Source organism: Drosophila elegans, unplaced genomic scaffold (genome assembly GCF_018152505.1).
Source record: "Drosophila elegans isolate 14027-0461.03 unplaced genomic scaffold, ASM1815250v1 contig_476, whole genome shotgun sequence".
Lineage (NCBI taxonomy): Eukaryota > Metazoa > Arthropoda > Insecta > Diptera > Drosophilidae > Drosophila > Drosophila elegans.
In genome coordinates this window covers 3,196,997-3,211,848 of record NW_024545863.1, presented here as the reverse complement: position 1 = coordinate 3,211,848, position 14,852 = coordinate 3,196,997, and the positions used below count along the sequence as shown (strand labels likewise).

Below are 14,852 nucleotides of genomic sequence, written 5' to 3'. Positions count from 1 at the left end.
ATTGATCCATAATTTTAAATTTATTTGCATTTGCAGAAAAGTGACTTGAAACCTTCACTTCTAAACTCATACATTATATATTTTAAGCTTCGTTAATTTAATGACTTTAAATATTGACCAAAATCGAATTTTGCCATATTTTTAGGGGTCTCATTTCTAGTTTTCGTAAAGCCAACACTGAATTTAGATATGTAATTTGCTTACCTTAAAAATATTCTTTAATATTTACCTTTACCTACATATATTTTTCGCCATATTTTTAACTTTGTAAAGGTATAAATGTAACCTTCTAGGTTTGACTAGAATCCAGTGCGATTATCAAACCATTATTTAAGGAACCACAAAGTTTTGAAAATAGTACGTGTCCCTGAAATTAGATTACCTCTTCCCAACCCATATTTGGAAATGTATAGAGCCACGCAACAAGCGCTGTGGAATTTTCGCCGGTTTTTTCTTCTCCGAAATGGAAGAGAGCCTTCTCAGGTAGCAAAAGGTAGGAAACCCAAGGATCTTGTAAGACGCCATTTTATTCAACAAAACATCTGTGGTAACAATTCTCTGCATGGCCTTGTAACTTGGAAATGCGTTTTCTTCATTGTTATAGTTAGCTCAAATTTGTACTTGGACTGATAATAAGTTGGTAAAGTAAACCCCCTAATTTAGATAATTGAAAAACGTAGCCCGGCCCGGTGACAATACTCTAATCCGAATCCGAGTCGGTATTGCTGTCGTTAGCGGTGGCGTTAGCCTGAGTGGGTGGGTCGTAGAAGTGAAGGCTCTTGCGCCAGATCTTGACGAGACCATCGAAGGCCCGGCGGCTGTACTTTCCGTACTTATTCGGGGTGCGTGGATGCTCGCGGGCCCGCTCAGTCTTTGGCACCATTTCCACGTAACGCTCGTAGGCAGCCGTGTTCTTGCCATAATCGATTTGCTTCTGACGACGAGATAGGACGGCGGGATCGGCTTCGGTGTAGGAGGAAGAGGACGAGGTGGAGGATGTGTAGCTGTTGTGGCGCACCCGCTTCTCCTCCTTGTGGCCACGGAAGCTGGTGGATTTGTTGTGGTTCCTTACGGAACGGGGATTGTTGCCACTCCTGGTGGCAGATGCGTCCCCGTTGGCCGAGGAGTTGCTGCTGTTTGGGCTGTTGGAGCGACTGTTCTCGTTGCTGGGCGGTGTATGCGAATGGCGACGCTTGTATGGCGTCTTAAGCTTCTCCTCCTTCACCAATCGCTCGAATTTCTCCTCGTTGACGTTGTCCAGAAACTCAAACGCCATCTCTCGACCCGTCTCGTCATCAATGGGCTCCAGCTTAATTTCCTCCTGCTCCTTTTTGACCAGAGAAGCGCAGCTGGCGGCACTGCTATTAAGCGAACTGGAGGCCTATACACAAGAGTAATGCGTTTAATAGGGTTAACACTCTTAGCACTGACCATTCCCCACATACCTCATCGCTCTGCCCCAACTCCGCCCGGACCTCCTGGGCCCAGCTCTGCATCGTGGGCTTCACATCAATCGATATGGAAGATGCCGAGGAATTTAGGCTGCCGGAGCCCTTCTGCGGGGTGTTGTCCACGGACATGTGTTGATCCTCGAAGAGCATAATTGTGCGCTTGTGTTTCGAGTGTTTACTGTGGTGCGGAGGATGCGTTCCGTTGCTGGCGAGGATGTTACCACGGCGATGTTTTGGCTTTTCTGCCCGACAACCTTCGCGCGTTTTTTGTTGTGATGCTCGCGAATCTGTGCAATGTGCCCAGGTGAAGAGTGGGTAAATTAGCAGCACAACTACAAGCAATGTTAAATACGCGATTTGGTCACTTAGAAAGTTTTGAAATTTGTTTATTGTTATCATTAGATCTTTTTGAATAATTTATAAGTTTTCTATACAAATATTTTTAATATTCAAAAATAATTATGGTTCAGTAGTAGCTCCAGTTTTTCGCCAAGTTTATTGACAGGAATGAAGATTGACATTTTATTCATGGCCTTTTTTCATTTAAATTAATCATACCACTTTAAAAATGTCACATACCACCCTTAGGAAGTTAATACTTAATAAGCGCTTTATAATGCTCTTTAAATCCTTTCCATGGTTAACCTTAATAAAGAGTCCGCCAGCATCAAAATCTTTATTGTTTCGGAACATGACTGATCACAAGATCTCAGTTTTGCAGAGTAATTATATTCTGTGTAGCATAATGAGTGTAATCCCAGAGTTAAATAAAATGTTTTTAATTTAAATAATAAAAAAAATAGAAAGAAACAACCTATTTAATATTAAGTTAAAGATTTAAAACTTAGCTGTTAAAAGTTTTGAATCTAGCTATCTGTAACGTACCTAACCTGTTGGTCCCTCACTTTTCAACACTACTACTACAAGGTATTTCAGTGCTTCGCCAGCAAGGTCACACTGTCTGCTTATTCGAGTGATTTAGCATTTTTTTTCGGCCACAAAGAAAATTGAAAATTGAAACGGTGCAATTGGTGGTTAGTACGCAGAATATTTCTTTATTTTCGCTACATTTAAAAAGATTTTCAACCCGAGTAAAACATATGTCAATTTCAAATTCGTAGAACATACTTTTGACTGGAAACAACGCAGCTGAAAAATGAGTCTTACGTCCGCCGCGGGGATAATTTCCCTACTCGATGAGCCGATGCCGGATCTCAAAGTGTTCGCCCTCAAGAAACTGGATAACATCGTGGACGAGTTCTGGCCGGAGATCTCGGAGTCCATCGAGAAGATCGAGATGCTGCACGAGGATCGCAGCTTCCCCGAAAACAAGCTGGCTGGCATGGTGGCCTCCAAGGTGTTCTATCACCTGGGATCCTTCGAGGACGCCCTCACCTACGCTCTGGGCGCAGGCGATCTCTTTGACGTGAATGCCCGGAACGAGTACACGGAGACCATTATTGCCAAGTGCATCGATTTCTACATTGCCCAACGGGTGGAGTTCATCGAGAATCCCAAGGAAGCGAGCACCGTGGACGAGCGGCTGGAGGGGATTGTGAATAGGATGATCCAGCGCTGTCTGGACGACAACCAGTTCCGCCAGGCCTTGGGCATTGCCCTGGAGACCCGACGAATGGACATCTTCGAGGCGGCCATTATGAAGTCGGACGATGTGCGTGGCATGCTGGCCTACGCTTACAACGTGACCATGTCGCTGATTCAGAACCGCGGATTCCGCAACCAGGTGCTGCGCTGCCTGGTGGGTTTGTATCGGGATCTGGGTGTGCCCGACTACGTCAACATGTGCCAGTGCCTGATCTTCCTCGAGGATCCGTTCGCCGTGGCCGAGATGCTTGACACCCTCACACGCTCCTCGGTGGAGACAAACAATCTGATGGCCTATCAGATTGCTTTTGATTTGTACGAGTCGGCCACGCAGGAGTTCCTGGGCAATGTGCTGCAGGCCCTGAAAAACACCGCTCCCATTCCGACCGCCCTGCCAAGCACATTTAAGCCCCAGGGCACAAGTTCCGAGGATGGGGCCAAGTCGGAGGGGGACAAATCCAAATCGGACGAGGATATTACAGAGGAAAAGCAAGGTAAGCTGCATTTTGTAACCCAATCTTTGAAAAAACGTTTTAATCAAGTAATAATCCTCTAGCTGATACTAAAGTAGAGCGAACAATCGATTCGCTAAACGAAGTTGAAAAACTGCATCAGAAGAACATTGAAAAGCTTATATCGATCCTCTCCGGCGAGGTTTCCATCGATCTGCAACTTCAGTTCCTCATCCGCAGCAACCACGCTGACTTGCAGGTTTTGCGAGGCACAAAGGAAGCGGTCCGAGTGTCGATCTGCCACACAGCCACTGTCATTGCCAACGCCTTCATGCACAGCGGCACCACCTCCGACCAGTTCCTGCGCGACAACCTCGACTGGCTGGCCAGGGCAACGAATTGGGCCAAGCTGACGGCAACCGCCTCACTTGGCGTCATCCATCGAGGCCATGAGAAGGACTCACTGGCGCTTATGCAGAGTTACCTGCCGAAGGAGGCTGGTCCGAGTTCTGGTTACTCAGAGGGTGGTGCCCTGTACGCGTTGGGCTTGATCCACGCAAATCATGGAGCCAACATAATAGACTACCTGCTGCAACAGCTGAAGGATGCCCAGAACGAGAATGTGCGTCATGGTGGCTGTCTGGGATTGGGTCTCGCTGGCATGGGCACCCATCGGCAGGACCTGTACGAGCAGCTGAAGTTCAATCTGTACCAGGACGACGCGGTTACCGGAGAGGCGGCGGGAATCGCCATGGGCATGGTTATGCTGGGCTCCAAGAACGCTCAGGCCATCGAGGACATGGTGTCGTATGCGCAGGAGACGCAGCACGAGAAGATCCTTCGCGGCCTGGCCGTCGGCATCTCTCTCACAATGTTCTCGCGGTTGGAGGAGGCTGACCCCTTGGTGACCAGTCTGTCCACCGATAAGGACCCCGTCTTGCGTCGATCGGGAATGTATACCATCGCCATGGCCTACAATGGAACTGGTAGCAACAAGGCTATCCGCAAGCTGCTCCACGTGGCCGTTTCCGACGTGAATGATGATGTACGTCGCGCTGCCGTCACCGCCATCGGTTTCATCCTGTTCCGCACGCCGGAGCAGTGTCCCTCGGTGGTGAGTCTGCTTGCCGAGTCCTACAACCCGCACGTTCGTTACGGAGCCGCGATGGCGCTTGGTATCGCCTGTGCCGGCACAGGATTGCGCGAGGCCATCGCCCTGCTGGAACCAATGGTGAAGTTCGATCCGGTCAACTTTGTGCGCCAGGGAGCTCTGATCGCCTCGGCCATGATCTTGATTCAGCACACCGACCAGAGCTGTCCCAAGTCGACATTCTTCCGCCAGCTGTATGCCGAGGTCATTAGCAACAAGCACGAAGATGTGATGGCCAAGTATGGCGCTATTCTGGCTCAGGGTAAGCACAAAACAAATTTTTTCCCTAAATCTTCTTTAAACCCCACATATAAAAATAATTCAGTTAGACACTGCGTCATTACTTTCATAACCTAATCATTACTTTTAAATCCATGTAAGCCTTAAGTAAAGAATACAGCCCTTTTGCGCAAAACTTTGCGAATATTGTATTGTTTTAGAGGTGTGACGTATTCCCGCTTAAATTAATGATAATATAAGATTTTTTACTATGTCTACACAATATTATTGAGAATTATCCCTAACAATTCCTGTGATTAGTATTTTTAACAAAAAGTCGAATCAATAAGAATATTGCCCTTATATAAATAACCATTAAATCTAACGCCAAATTTTTTTTAGGAATTATTGATGCTGGTGGTCGGAATGCCACTCTATCCCTGCAATCTCGCACTGGACACACAAACCTGCAGGCGGTGGTGGGCATGTTGGCCTTTACCCAGTACTGGTACTGGTTCCCCCTGGCCCACACACTGTCGCTGGCCTTCACGCCCACCTGCGTAATTGGCCTGAACTCCGACCTGAAGATGCCCAAGATGGAGTACAAGTCGGCGGCCAAGCCCTCGCTGTATGCCTATCCTGCTCCTTTGGAGGAGAAGAAGAGCGAGGAGCGGGAGAAGGTGGCCACCGCAGTCTTATCCATTGCCGCCCGGCAGAAGAGACGCGAAAATGCGGACAAGAAGGAGGACGAGAAGATGGATGTGGACGAGGACAGCAAGGAGGGCGCTGCGGTCAAGAAGGAGGAGGAAGCCAAGACCGAGGAGAAACCAGCGACGGAGGAGAAGCCCAAAAAGAAGGAGGAGAAGGAAAAGAAGAAGGAGGAGGACAAAGACAAGGAAGTAGCTGGCACAAGCAGCGACAAGGATAAGGAAAAGGAGAAGGAAAAAGAAAAGGAAAAGAAGGAGAAGAAGGAGCCAGAGCCCACATCCGAAATCCTGCAGAATCCCGCCCGCGTGCTCCGCCAGCAACTGAAAGTCCTTAGCGTTATCGATGGCCAATCGTATGAGCCCCTGAAGGATGTCACCATCGGCGGAATCATTGTGTTCCAGCACAATGGCAAAGCGGAGGACCAGGAGCTTGTGGAACCAGTCGCTGCCTTTGGGCCCATGAACGACGAGGAAAAGGAGCCGGAGCCACCAGAGCCCTTCGAGTACATCGAGGACTAAATGGGCATGCTGTTTGTCATTATCTAAGTAAACCTGTTCGATTTTCAACCTTGCATACTTTTTACGAGAGGTACTAATCAGCAAAAAAAAAAACACGAAATGCTAATCCCTAATTATAACACAATAAAAATGTTCATCGTACAAGATGTAAATTTTGTGTACTTTGCTTTATGTATCTCCCAATCTGTATGTTTACCTGTGAAGCTTCTGCGGCAGGCGCCAATCTCAGTGTAATCTTTCAAAAGCTTTCGATCAGTAAGATTGTTTCGTCACCCGTTGAAAGCACTTCCTCCCAAACATAAATAATTAAGCGATTTCACAACGCAAGGCAATTGCTCGTTCTCAAATTAGTATTATGTTTTGTTCTCAGAGTTTCTTTCAATTTGTAGTTTCGCTCTTTTGGCAAGGGCGTAGTAATGGGGAAAGGGGAGCTTTTGGGCCCCAAAGTAAAAAATTTATTTTTTTTTGATTTAAAAAGGCTTTAGAGTTTTATAGTTGAACGAATTCGGTAGCTAAAGTCATAACATTAGCATGAAATTTACAAATATTTCAAATATTTTTCTGTAAAATTGTATTTTAACCAAAAATTAAGACTTAAAAAATACTTATAGTCCCCTTTTGTCACGCCCTTGTTGTTGCCATGGAGCTCGATGCTTGAAAATACTCATTCAACAAGTAAAATATCATACATGCATATATTTTTTGTGGCTGCTTTCTTATAACTATATTGTTACCGGAGGATTTTTAAAACAAACAGTAATTTAACATTAAAGTTATTCGCCTGTGCAGACAATAACAAAAATGACCGTTTTACCCTCTGGCTCCGACTTTGGGATACCCAGTAAAAATTGTATTCCACAACTGAATGAAATCGATTGTGGGTTGGCCTCATAACTGGGTTGCTTTAATATGGAGCTGTTTTTTTTAAGATAGTCTGATTTAAAACATTTATCGTTTTAAATATGTAGGTTTATGAACTTACTATCAGCTATCTTTTTATATTTTAGAACTTTGTCGAATCTGAGATCCTTAAGCTTAAGCCAAAATGCTTTGATCGACTCGACTTAAGAATGTATATATTTAACGAGCAAATATTCCTGTTACAAACATCTTAAGAAGTATGGTATACCCTACACCAAATAAATACGCAGTATAAAAATGCGACTGGGTGGCAACGTTTGACTTCTCTCGAGTATAAATACTGAGCAACTTCTCTCTCCCAGCTCAGTAGGTTTTTTTTGTTATTCCGTGCGGGTGCTCTATCCGCGTAATATTAGTGTAAATTCCCATAGCCCCTAGTGTTGACAAAATTGTGAATATAGTGCCAGACGACTGTTAATTAGCATATAACACACTTACCAAATACTTTAACCAAAAATCCGAGCAAATTACAACTCATCTCCGACGCAGTTGCCAGTTCTTTGTTACGGCTTCTGGCGCAAACCAACGGTAAATGTGGATAACGGTGGATAAATCACTGCTGACCTCGACCTAGGCAACATATACATACATACTTGTATTCGTTGTATAAAACTAAATCGACCGACCGATTTATTGTTACCGGCTATGCATTATTGATTTTCACTACCATTTTGGCAGAGAAAAGAGAGGAGCGGAGGAAGGAGAAAACGAACGCCCCTCGCCCGCGTGCGAGAGAATCACTGTTGTAACGGTAAACCCCGGGCCCCAGAAACCCCCGAAACCAATCCCAAAGTTATGAACCGCACCAGAAGGAAGGTTGTGCGTCCAAAGAATCCCTACACCAAAGCCAACTTCTTCTCACAATGGAGCTTCTGGTAAGTTAAACCCGATAAAAGAAGAATTATAGGAATTCGAATAGCCAGACATTAGTCAGTTTTTACGGTAAATTATAAGTTTGTGCGTTCCAAATAGCACGTGTTCTGACCATATTGTAGTATCATGTTTTATCAGACACACACCTATCGTATAATTAGTTTAGTTATATTAGCTTGTTTGGGGCGATAAGTTCGGTGGACACGATAAGGCACGGTCCAATTTAATGAAAAATAGAATGAACTTTCATTAAATTGGATGGCAAAGTTTTATTAAATGTCATTGTTGGACACAAGGTTACATCTTTATCTGACGTACATAATGAATGCTTGCCAATTGAAACCAGATGGGTCTGGCTCCCGCAATTATTACGATTCCCTCTAATAAACAAAGCGTTCATAGTCAAAGTTGAGCTGATAGCGCAAAATCTTGAATCCATATTTTCAACAATGTCACAAAGATTCGTATGCCTCCCATCGGCAGGCAGTTATGAAAACAATAAATCTGAATTGTAATTTACAGGCGGCTCTCTCACATGAGCCCGATTTTAATTTAAGATCGCTGAGTTCTGTTGCTAGATTTCTTCCGAATTTACAGTAGGCACTTTAAAGGAGGAATTTCTATGGAATTATACGAACTGTGTATACCCGTTTAGCGTTTCTTCAATGTTCAATGATCAAGTATTGTCGCAAGATATTTGATTCGGATTTTATAATTTTTACGACATCCCCTTTACTCTCGGCTTGCCAGCAGTTTAAATCAGTGTTAAGTTTATTCAAATAGAAAAATCGTTTAATTGTTCATGCGATTATCACCAATCAATTAACTCTATTTTGATTAACTATTTAGCAACTTTTATGATTTGTAAAATTTAAGATTTAATTTGTCGATATGGAAAAAGAATAAAAGAATGTATACAAAATCCTGCCGTGCCTTTCTAGCATTTAGAACATAATTTAACTTTCAAATGTATACGCCATTTAACCAGTATTTATTTATTTTTTATTTTAACCAGTATTTACTGTATATGCAAGTGAACAGCCAACTACAATTGTTTAATCAAACAACGTCTGGGAGGTTTTGCAGATGTTGAAATTCGCAGTAATATTTCTTTATTTGCGATTCTTGTTTGTCTATGTTTCAGAAGAGGAGTTTCTTATATCAACAAACAATGCCCACGATATCTTAATTGAAGTCATCATAACATAGACTTTGCTTAATTAAATACCAATAAAAAGTAGGAAAACATACAAAATCTAACCCTCACTATCAGCACATTTAAAGGTCTTCAGTAAAACTATTATAGTGGCATCGTAAACCATTACGTATAAAGGAGCTCTAATTGTATTGCAAATTAGAAAAACAACATTTATTTTATATGGGCACTCGTAGAAATAATTAAATTCACCGAAATTGCTTATGATTAGCAGGCACTCACAAATATAAGTTAATTGGATTTTTTTGAGTCAAGAGAGGTAACCAGTTGAAAAGTTGTAGATATCCCTTTTGGCTTAAAGTTTTAAGGTTTGATTACCTTGGGTTTGAATCTTATTCCAACTCTGCTTTAATGTAATCCCTATTTTTTCTTTAGGTGGATGCGGGATCTGTTCAAGCGAGGACTTCAGGGTCCGCTAACGGACGAAGAGCTGTATCAGCACAGAAAGACTCTAGATAGTGAACGGGTTACGAATAAGTTCGCAGAGCTATGGGACGATGAGCTCAAGCGGAGTGATCCCAGCGTGGTGAGGATGATTCTTCGGGCGTACGGCAAGATTTTCCTGCCCATGGGTCTGGCCTTCTCCATAAGCGAAACAATTTGCAAGTAGGTAGAACCTTTTTTGGGTGCAACGGCTTAGCTAATCCTATTAACTTCCCTTTCAGATCTCTAATGCCACTTTTTCTGGGTGGCTTGGTCGGTTATTTCGCCACCAACCAGACGGATATCAGTGAGCAAACAGCTTATCTGTACGCCATGGGCATTGTGATTTGCATGCTGATACCTGTGATAACATTCCACCCCTTCATCTTCTACATCTTCCAAGTGGGCACCAAGCTGCGGCTGGCCCTCTCGGGACTCATCTACCGCAAGTGCCTGCAGGTCTCCAAGAGCAGCAGCAACGATGGCCTCCGAGGAAGAGCCATCAATATTCTGTCCAACGATCTCGGTCGTTTCGATGTGGCGCTGTGTTTCCTCCACGACACGTGGAAGGGTCCGATGGAGTCGATACTGATTGGTTTCCTCATGTACCGGGAGATTGGAATATCTGCTGTGATCGGTGTGTCCTTCATGCTCAGCTTTATCCCACTGCAAGCGTGGGCGGCCAAGAAAGCAGCCTACTATCGCCAAATGACGGCAGAGCGAACGGATATGCGTGTAAAGCTTATGAACGAGATCATTCAGGGCATCCAGGTGATTAAGATGTATGCGTGGGAGAAAAGCTTTGCCCGGGTCATTGCCGAGGTTCGCCTCAAGGAGGTGAAGGCCATCCGGGGCACTGCCTACATTCATGCTGCCCTCGGTTGCACCTCCATGATATCGCCGCTATCGGTGTTCCTCGCCCTGTGCTCCTACGTTTACTTGGGTGATCTCCTAACTGCCCAAAAGGTGTACACCGTGTCGTCCTATTTCAACATGCTCAACGATTCGATGGTAACTTTCTGGCCCATGTCGATTACCTTTATTGCCGAGGCTATGGTTTCGGCCAAACGTTGTAAGGATTTCCTGCTAGACGGCGACAGAGCCGAGGTGCCCATAAACCTGGAGGCTAATCAGCAAACGGGCAAGAATAAACGCAAAATCACCAAGGAGGACAAGCAGAAAAACGTGGAATTGAATGGCTCACTGCTGTCCAATGGTCACGTGCAGCACAATCGTCTGAGAGATTACGATCCAGAAGCAACGAAAAAGTGTGTGGTGCTCAAAAATGTATCTGCCTCGTGGGACGCCAGTGATGGCCATGCGAACTGTGCCATCGAGGACTTTAGCACAGATATACAGGATAATACCCTGGCCGCTGTCGTTGGACCTGTGGGTGCTGGCAAGTCCAGCTTCCTAAATGTCCTGCTGGGCGAAGTGGGCATCGACAAGGGCGAGGCCATGGTTCACGGCAAGATTTCATATGCCTCCCAAGAAAGCTGGGTCTTCGAGGGAACGATTCGCGATAACATCGTTTTTGTGGAGGATTACAACGAGAGGCGGTACAAGAAGGTGGTGAAGGCCTGTGGCTTGGAGCGAGATATGGAGCTGCTGCCTCGAGGCGATTTGACAGTGGTTGGAGAGCGCGGTGTGAGTCTCAGTGGTGGGCAGAAGGCCCGAGTGAGTTTAGCTCGTGCTGTCTACCGCAAGGCGGATATATACCTTCTCGACGACCCTCTTTCCGCTGTGGACACCCACGTGGGCAAGCACATCTTCGACCGCTGCATACGCGACTTTCTGTCCAATAAGATACGAATTCTGGTCACACATCAGGTGCAATATCTGTTCGATGTGGAGCACTTGCTGCTGATGGGCTCTGGAAAGATTATGGCCCAGGGCAGCTACCAGGACCTCCAGCGCTCTCGCCAGTTCCAGTTCCTCGAGCAGACTCAGCACGACGAGAGTGGCATCGACACCCACAGTGTGAGCAGCTTTTTGTCGCGCAGTGACTCCGAGAAGAGCATGGACCACCAGCACAACCAGCTCCTTCGGCCGGGCGAGCAGGTGGAGGAGCTCAACCAGGAGCAGCAGTCGATGGGCGCCATCAAGATGCACGTCTACGCCTCGTACATCAAGGCTTTGGACAGCACCTTCATGCTTTTCATTGTTATCTCCTTGTTCGTCTGCGCCAGGGTCATGCTCACTGGAGTGGATTACTTCTTGTCCAGATGGTAAAATATTTTCTTATCCATATTATAGTAGAATACTAATAATACTAATTATATTTTTATTAGGGTTATTTGGGAAGAGCAAATATCAGCTAATAGCACTACCACCCTGCTAAAGGATAATGATGCGATGCCCGTCAATGACACGCTGCCTCTAAATGCCACGGACACCTCTATCGAGCCTTTAATGGCTGGCGACATTCAGGCAGGCATCCGTCAGGAGCTCGTCCTCTTCTATGCCACCATACTGGGCGCCACGCTGATTGTCTACCTCATTCGTACTTTTGGCTTTTTTAAAATGTGCCTGCGCATCTCGCTGCACCTGCACGACCGACTCTTCCGGGGAATCACCCGGGCCAGCATGTACTTCTTCAACACGAACTCCTCTGGCCGTATTTTGAATCGCTTCTCCAAGGATATACGCACAGTGGACACGGATTTGCCGCACACGCTGCTGGATTGCCTGGCCTTCATCATCGATGTCTCTGGCGTAGTGATTATCGTGGCCATTGCAAACTATTGGCTCCTGGTTCCCGCTGCTATCATCGGTGTGATTCTGGGCATGATACGTTATCTCTATGTCAATACCAGTCGCAGCATCAAGCGATTGGAGTCCATATGTAAGTACAAATAATGAGTGACTAATATCAGTTCAAGGGTCTTAAACAATAGTCCCACATGTATTGTGTTTTTTATAGAGATTTTTTGAACGTAACTTTAACACAATTTCATTATTTACCAACCATCGCCATGTTTACAAAATCACTATAGCTAGATGTTAGTCAGAAGTAGAAACGTGTTTCAAGAATATACATATCTATATTTTTTGCAGCTCGTAGTCCAGTTTTCTCGCTGACCAACCAAACCTTCCAGGGTCTCACCACCATTCGCGCTTTGCAGGCCCAAAGCGCCCTGGAGCAGGAGTTCCATGAGTACCAGAACACCAACACCTCCGCCTGGTTCCTCTTTCTGTCCTGCACTCGTGCCTTTGCCCTCTGGTCGGACGTGCTGTGCATCGTCTACATGACGGCAGTGACCTTCAGTTTCCTACTTCTTAAGAATGAGTTCGACAGCGGCGACGTCGGATTGGCCATTCTACACTCGACCACGATGACGGGCATGTGTCAGTGGGGCATGAGGCAGACTGCGGAGTTGGAGAATCAAATGACCAGTGTGGAACGAGTGCTGGAGTACACGGAGCAGCCGTCAGAGGCTCCGCTGGAGACGCCGGAGAAGTTCAAGCCGAAGACCGAGTGGCCCAGCAAGGGACGCATCGAGTTCATCAATTTTAAGCTGCGCTACTCGCCCAAAGAAGCACCTGTGCTAAGGGATCTGAACTTCACCATCGAGTCGCGCGAGAAGATTGGCATTGTGGGCCGCACAGGCGCCGGTAAATCGTCCATTATTCAGTCCATCTTCAGACTGGCCTGCAACGAGGGCATGATCCGCATCGATGATGTGGATATTGAGCATATTGGGTTGCACGATCTGCGCAGTCAGATTTCCATTATACCTCAGGATCCGGTTCTGTTTTCTGGTACTTTGCGTTACAATCTGGATCCCATGGACGAGCGTACGGATGAAGAGATGTGGAAGGCTCTGGGCGATGTGGAGCTCCGCTCCTATGTGTCAACTTTAATTGGCGGACTCAATTGTCGCATGTACGATGGTGGGTCCAACTTTAGTGTGGGCCAAAGGCAGCTCGTTTGCCTGGCGAGGGCCATTCTGAGGCACAATAAGATACTGATCATGGACGAGGCCACCGCCAACGTGGATCCAGAGTAAGTTCGATAATTACCCACTGTTAACTTCACATATTAACACAGAATTTTATAATGTATTTCAGAACCGACAAGCTTATACAGCAGACCATCCGCACAAAATTCGCACACTGCACTGTTTTGACAATAGCCCATCGTTTGCACACCGTAATGGACAGTGACCGGGTGCTGGTCATGGATGCCGGCGAGGTTCGCGAGCTGGGACATCCTTACGAGCTGCTGCAGCGATCCGGCGGGTACCTGCGCCAACTGGTGGACAACACGGGAGCGGCCACCTCATTTGCCCTGCAGCAGGCGGCGGAGCAGAGCTACAGCAAACAGGTTCTGGGTGATGATACGGCCGCCGAGGATCTGAACATCACATTAGCCATGGAGGAAAGGGCCCAGTGATAGAGATGGCACAACAACTCACCTACTTCTAAACTTGCTTAAGGGTTAGATCATAAGAACTGAAAGTATTATGTACATAGCAAAGTTGTACTTAGAGCAAACGAATAACCTATTGCCTTGTACTTACGAAATTTTTGTAAGCTTGTTTACCGCCACGAATTTATGTATGTATATGTTCCATAGTGTACCGAGTACTGTTCGTATCACCTATGTATATTTTGTACGTCATGTGTTCAATTGGCCAACCAATCGAAAGCAATTCGCAAACGCAGTGCACAAATCAGAGCAAGTTCAATCAAACGAAGACAAATAGTTTGTTTAGGTACTTTTTTAAAATATGTAGCTAGTGTAGGATTACAACATCGTACTTATAGATACGTACAATCTCAATAAAGTGCCTGAGAATTATTACTTACAAATGAAAAAAAAGCAAGTGATTTATTTTTAATTTGGCGGTAATTGCCTTTGATCTCCAACAAGTGATAATCGTTGCATTAACCCTTTAATGACTAATTAAATAACTAAATAATTAAATTAAGAAACCATTTCAAAATGAAATCTTAATTTTAAATCTAAATGAAAAAGAATATTATGAGCATGTTTTTATTTCCAAATATTATTGACAATTACACGATTCATATGATATAATTTACATTTATAAGTAGTTGCTTAAACCAACTTATTATTGAAAAGAAAGAAACAATTTTAGTTTTTAATGCCTTCTTAGTATCTTGGCCATGACTGTCAAGATCCGTGTGAATCATGTGTGGATCGATAAGGATGAACCTTTCGGAGTTCCAATTAAAATTGTCAATTGCTGAAAAGTGTAATCAAAGTAAGTCAACACGGTAGCTGTGATTCCGATAAGATACTGAGGGCCCGGAGAGGTGTCCAGTGCGGTCCACTGCCAGCCGGGATGC

General features: G+C 45.2%; 3 protein-coding genes across 4 annotated transcripts; 2 read left to right on the top strand and 1 right to left on the bottom strand.

The window, feature by feature from the left end:
* Positions 1 to 509: 509 nt before the first annotated feature.
* LOC108149028 (histone RNA hairpin-binding protein) lies at positions 510 to 1,887 on the bottom strand. The gene is made up of 2 exons (XM_017276377.2): positions 1,446 to 1,887; positions 510 to 1,381 (listed from the first exon to the last, which is right to left on the bottom strand). Exons 1-2 carry the CDS (start codon positions 1,848 to 1,850, stop codon positions 701 to 703), a joined length of 1,086 nt encoding a protein of 361 aa, XP_017131866.1. The 5' UTR covers positions 1,851 to 1,887; the 3' UTR covers positions 510 to 700.
* Positions 1,888 to 2,366: 479 nt separating this feature from the next.
* Positions 2,367 to 6,255, top strand: LOC108148865 (26S proteasome non-ATPase regulatory subunit 1). Its single transcript, XM_017276165.2, has 4 exons — positions 2,367 to 2,485; positions 2,573 to 3,550; positions 3,613 to 4,920; positions 5,280 to 6,255. The coding sequence occupies exons 2-4, from the start codon at positions 2,608 to 2,610 to the stop codon at positions 6,101 to 6,103; spliced, it is 3,075 nt and encodes a 1,024-aa protein (XP_017131654.1). The 5' UTR covers positions 2,367 to 2,485; positions 2,573 to 2,607; the 3' UTR covers positions 6,104 to 6,255.
* Positions 6,256 to 7,325: 1,070 nt separating this feature from the next.
* On the top strand, positions 7,326 to 14,360 carry LOC108148802 (ATP-binding cassette sub-family C member 4). Of its 2 annotated transcripts, XM_017276025.2 has the most exons (7): positions 7,326 to 7,552; positions 7,703 to 7,899; positions 9,489 to 9,719; positions 9,779 to 11,764; positions 11,828 to 12,381; positions 12,594 to 13,542; positions 13,608 to 14,360. In XM_017276025.2, exons 2-7 carry the CDS (start codon positions 7,820 to 7,822, stop codon positions 13,930 to 13,932), a joined length of 4,125 nt encoding a protein of 1,374 aa, XP_017131514.1. In that variant the 5' UTR covers positions 7,326 to 7,552; positions 7,703 to 7,819; the 3' UTR covers positions 13,933 to 14,360. The 2 variants fall into 2 exon arrangements, with proteins under 2 accessions (XP_017131514.1, XP_017131515.1); XM_017276026.2 differs by having other exon boundaries at positions 7,326 to 7,899.
* The last annotated feature ends 492 nt before the right edge of the window (positions 14,361 to 14,852 follow it).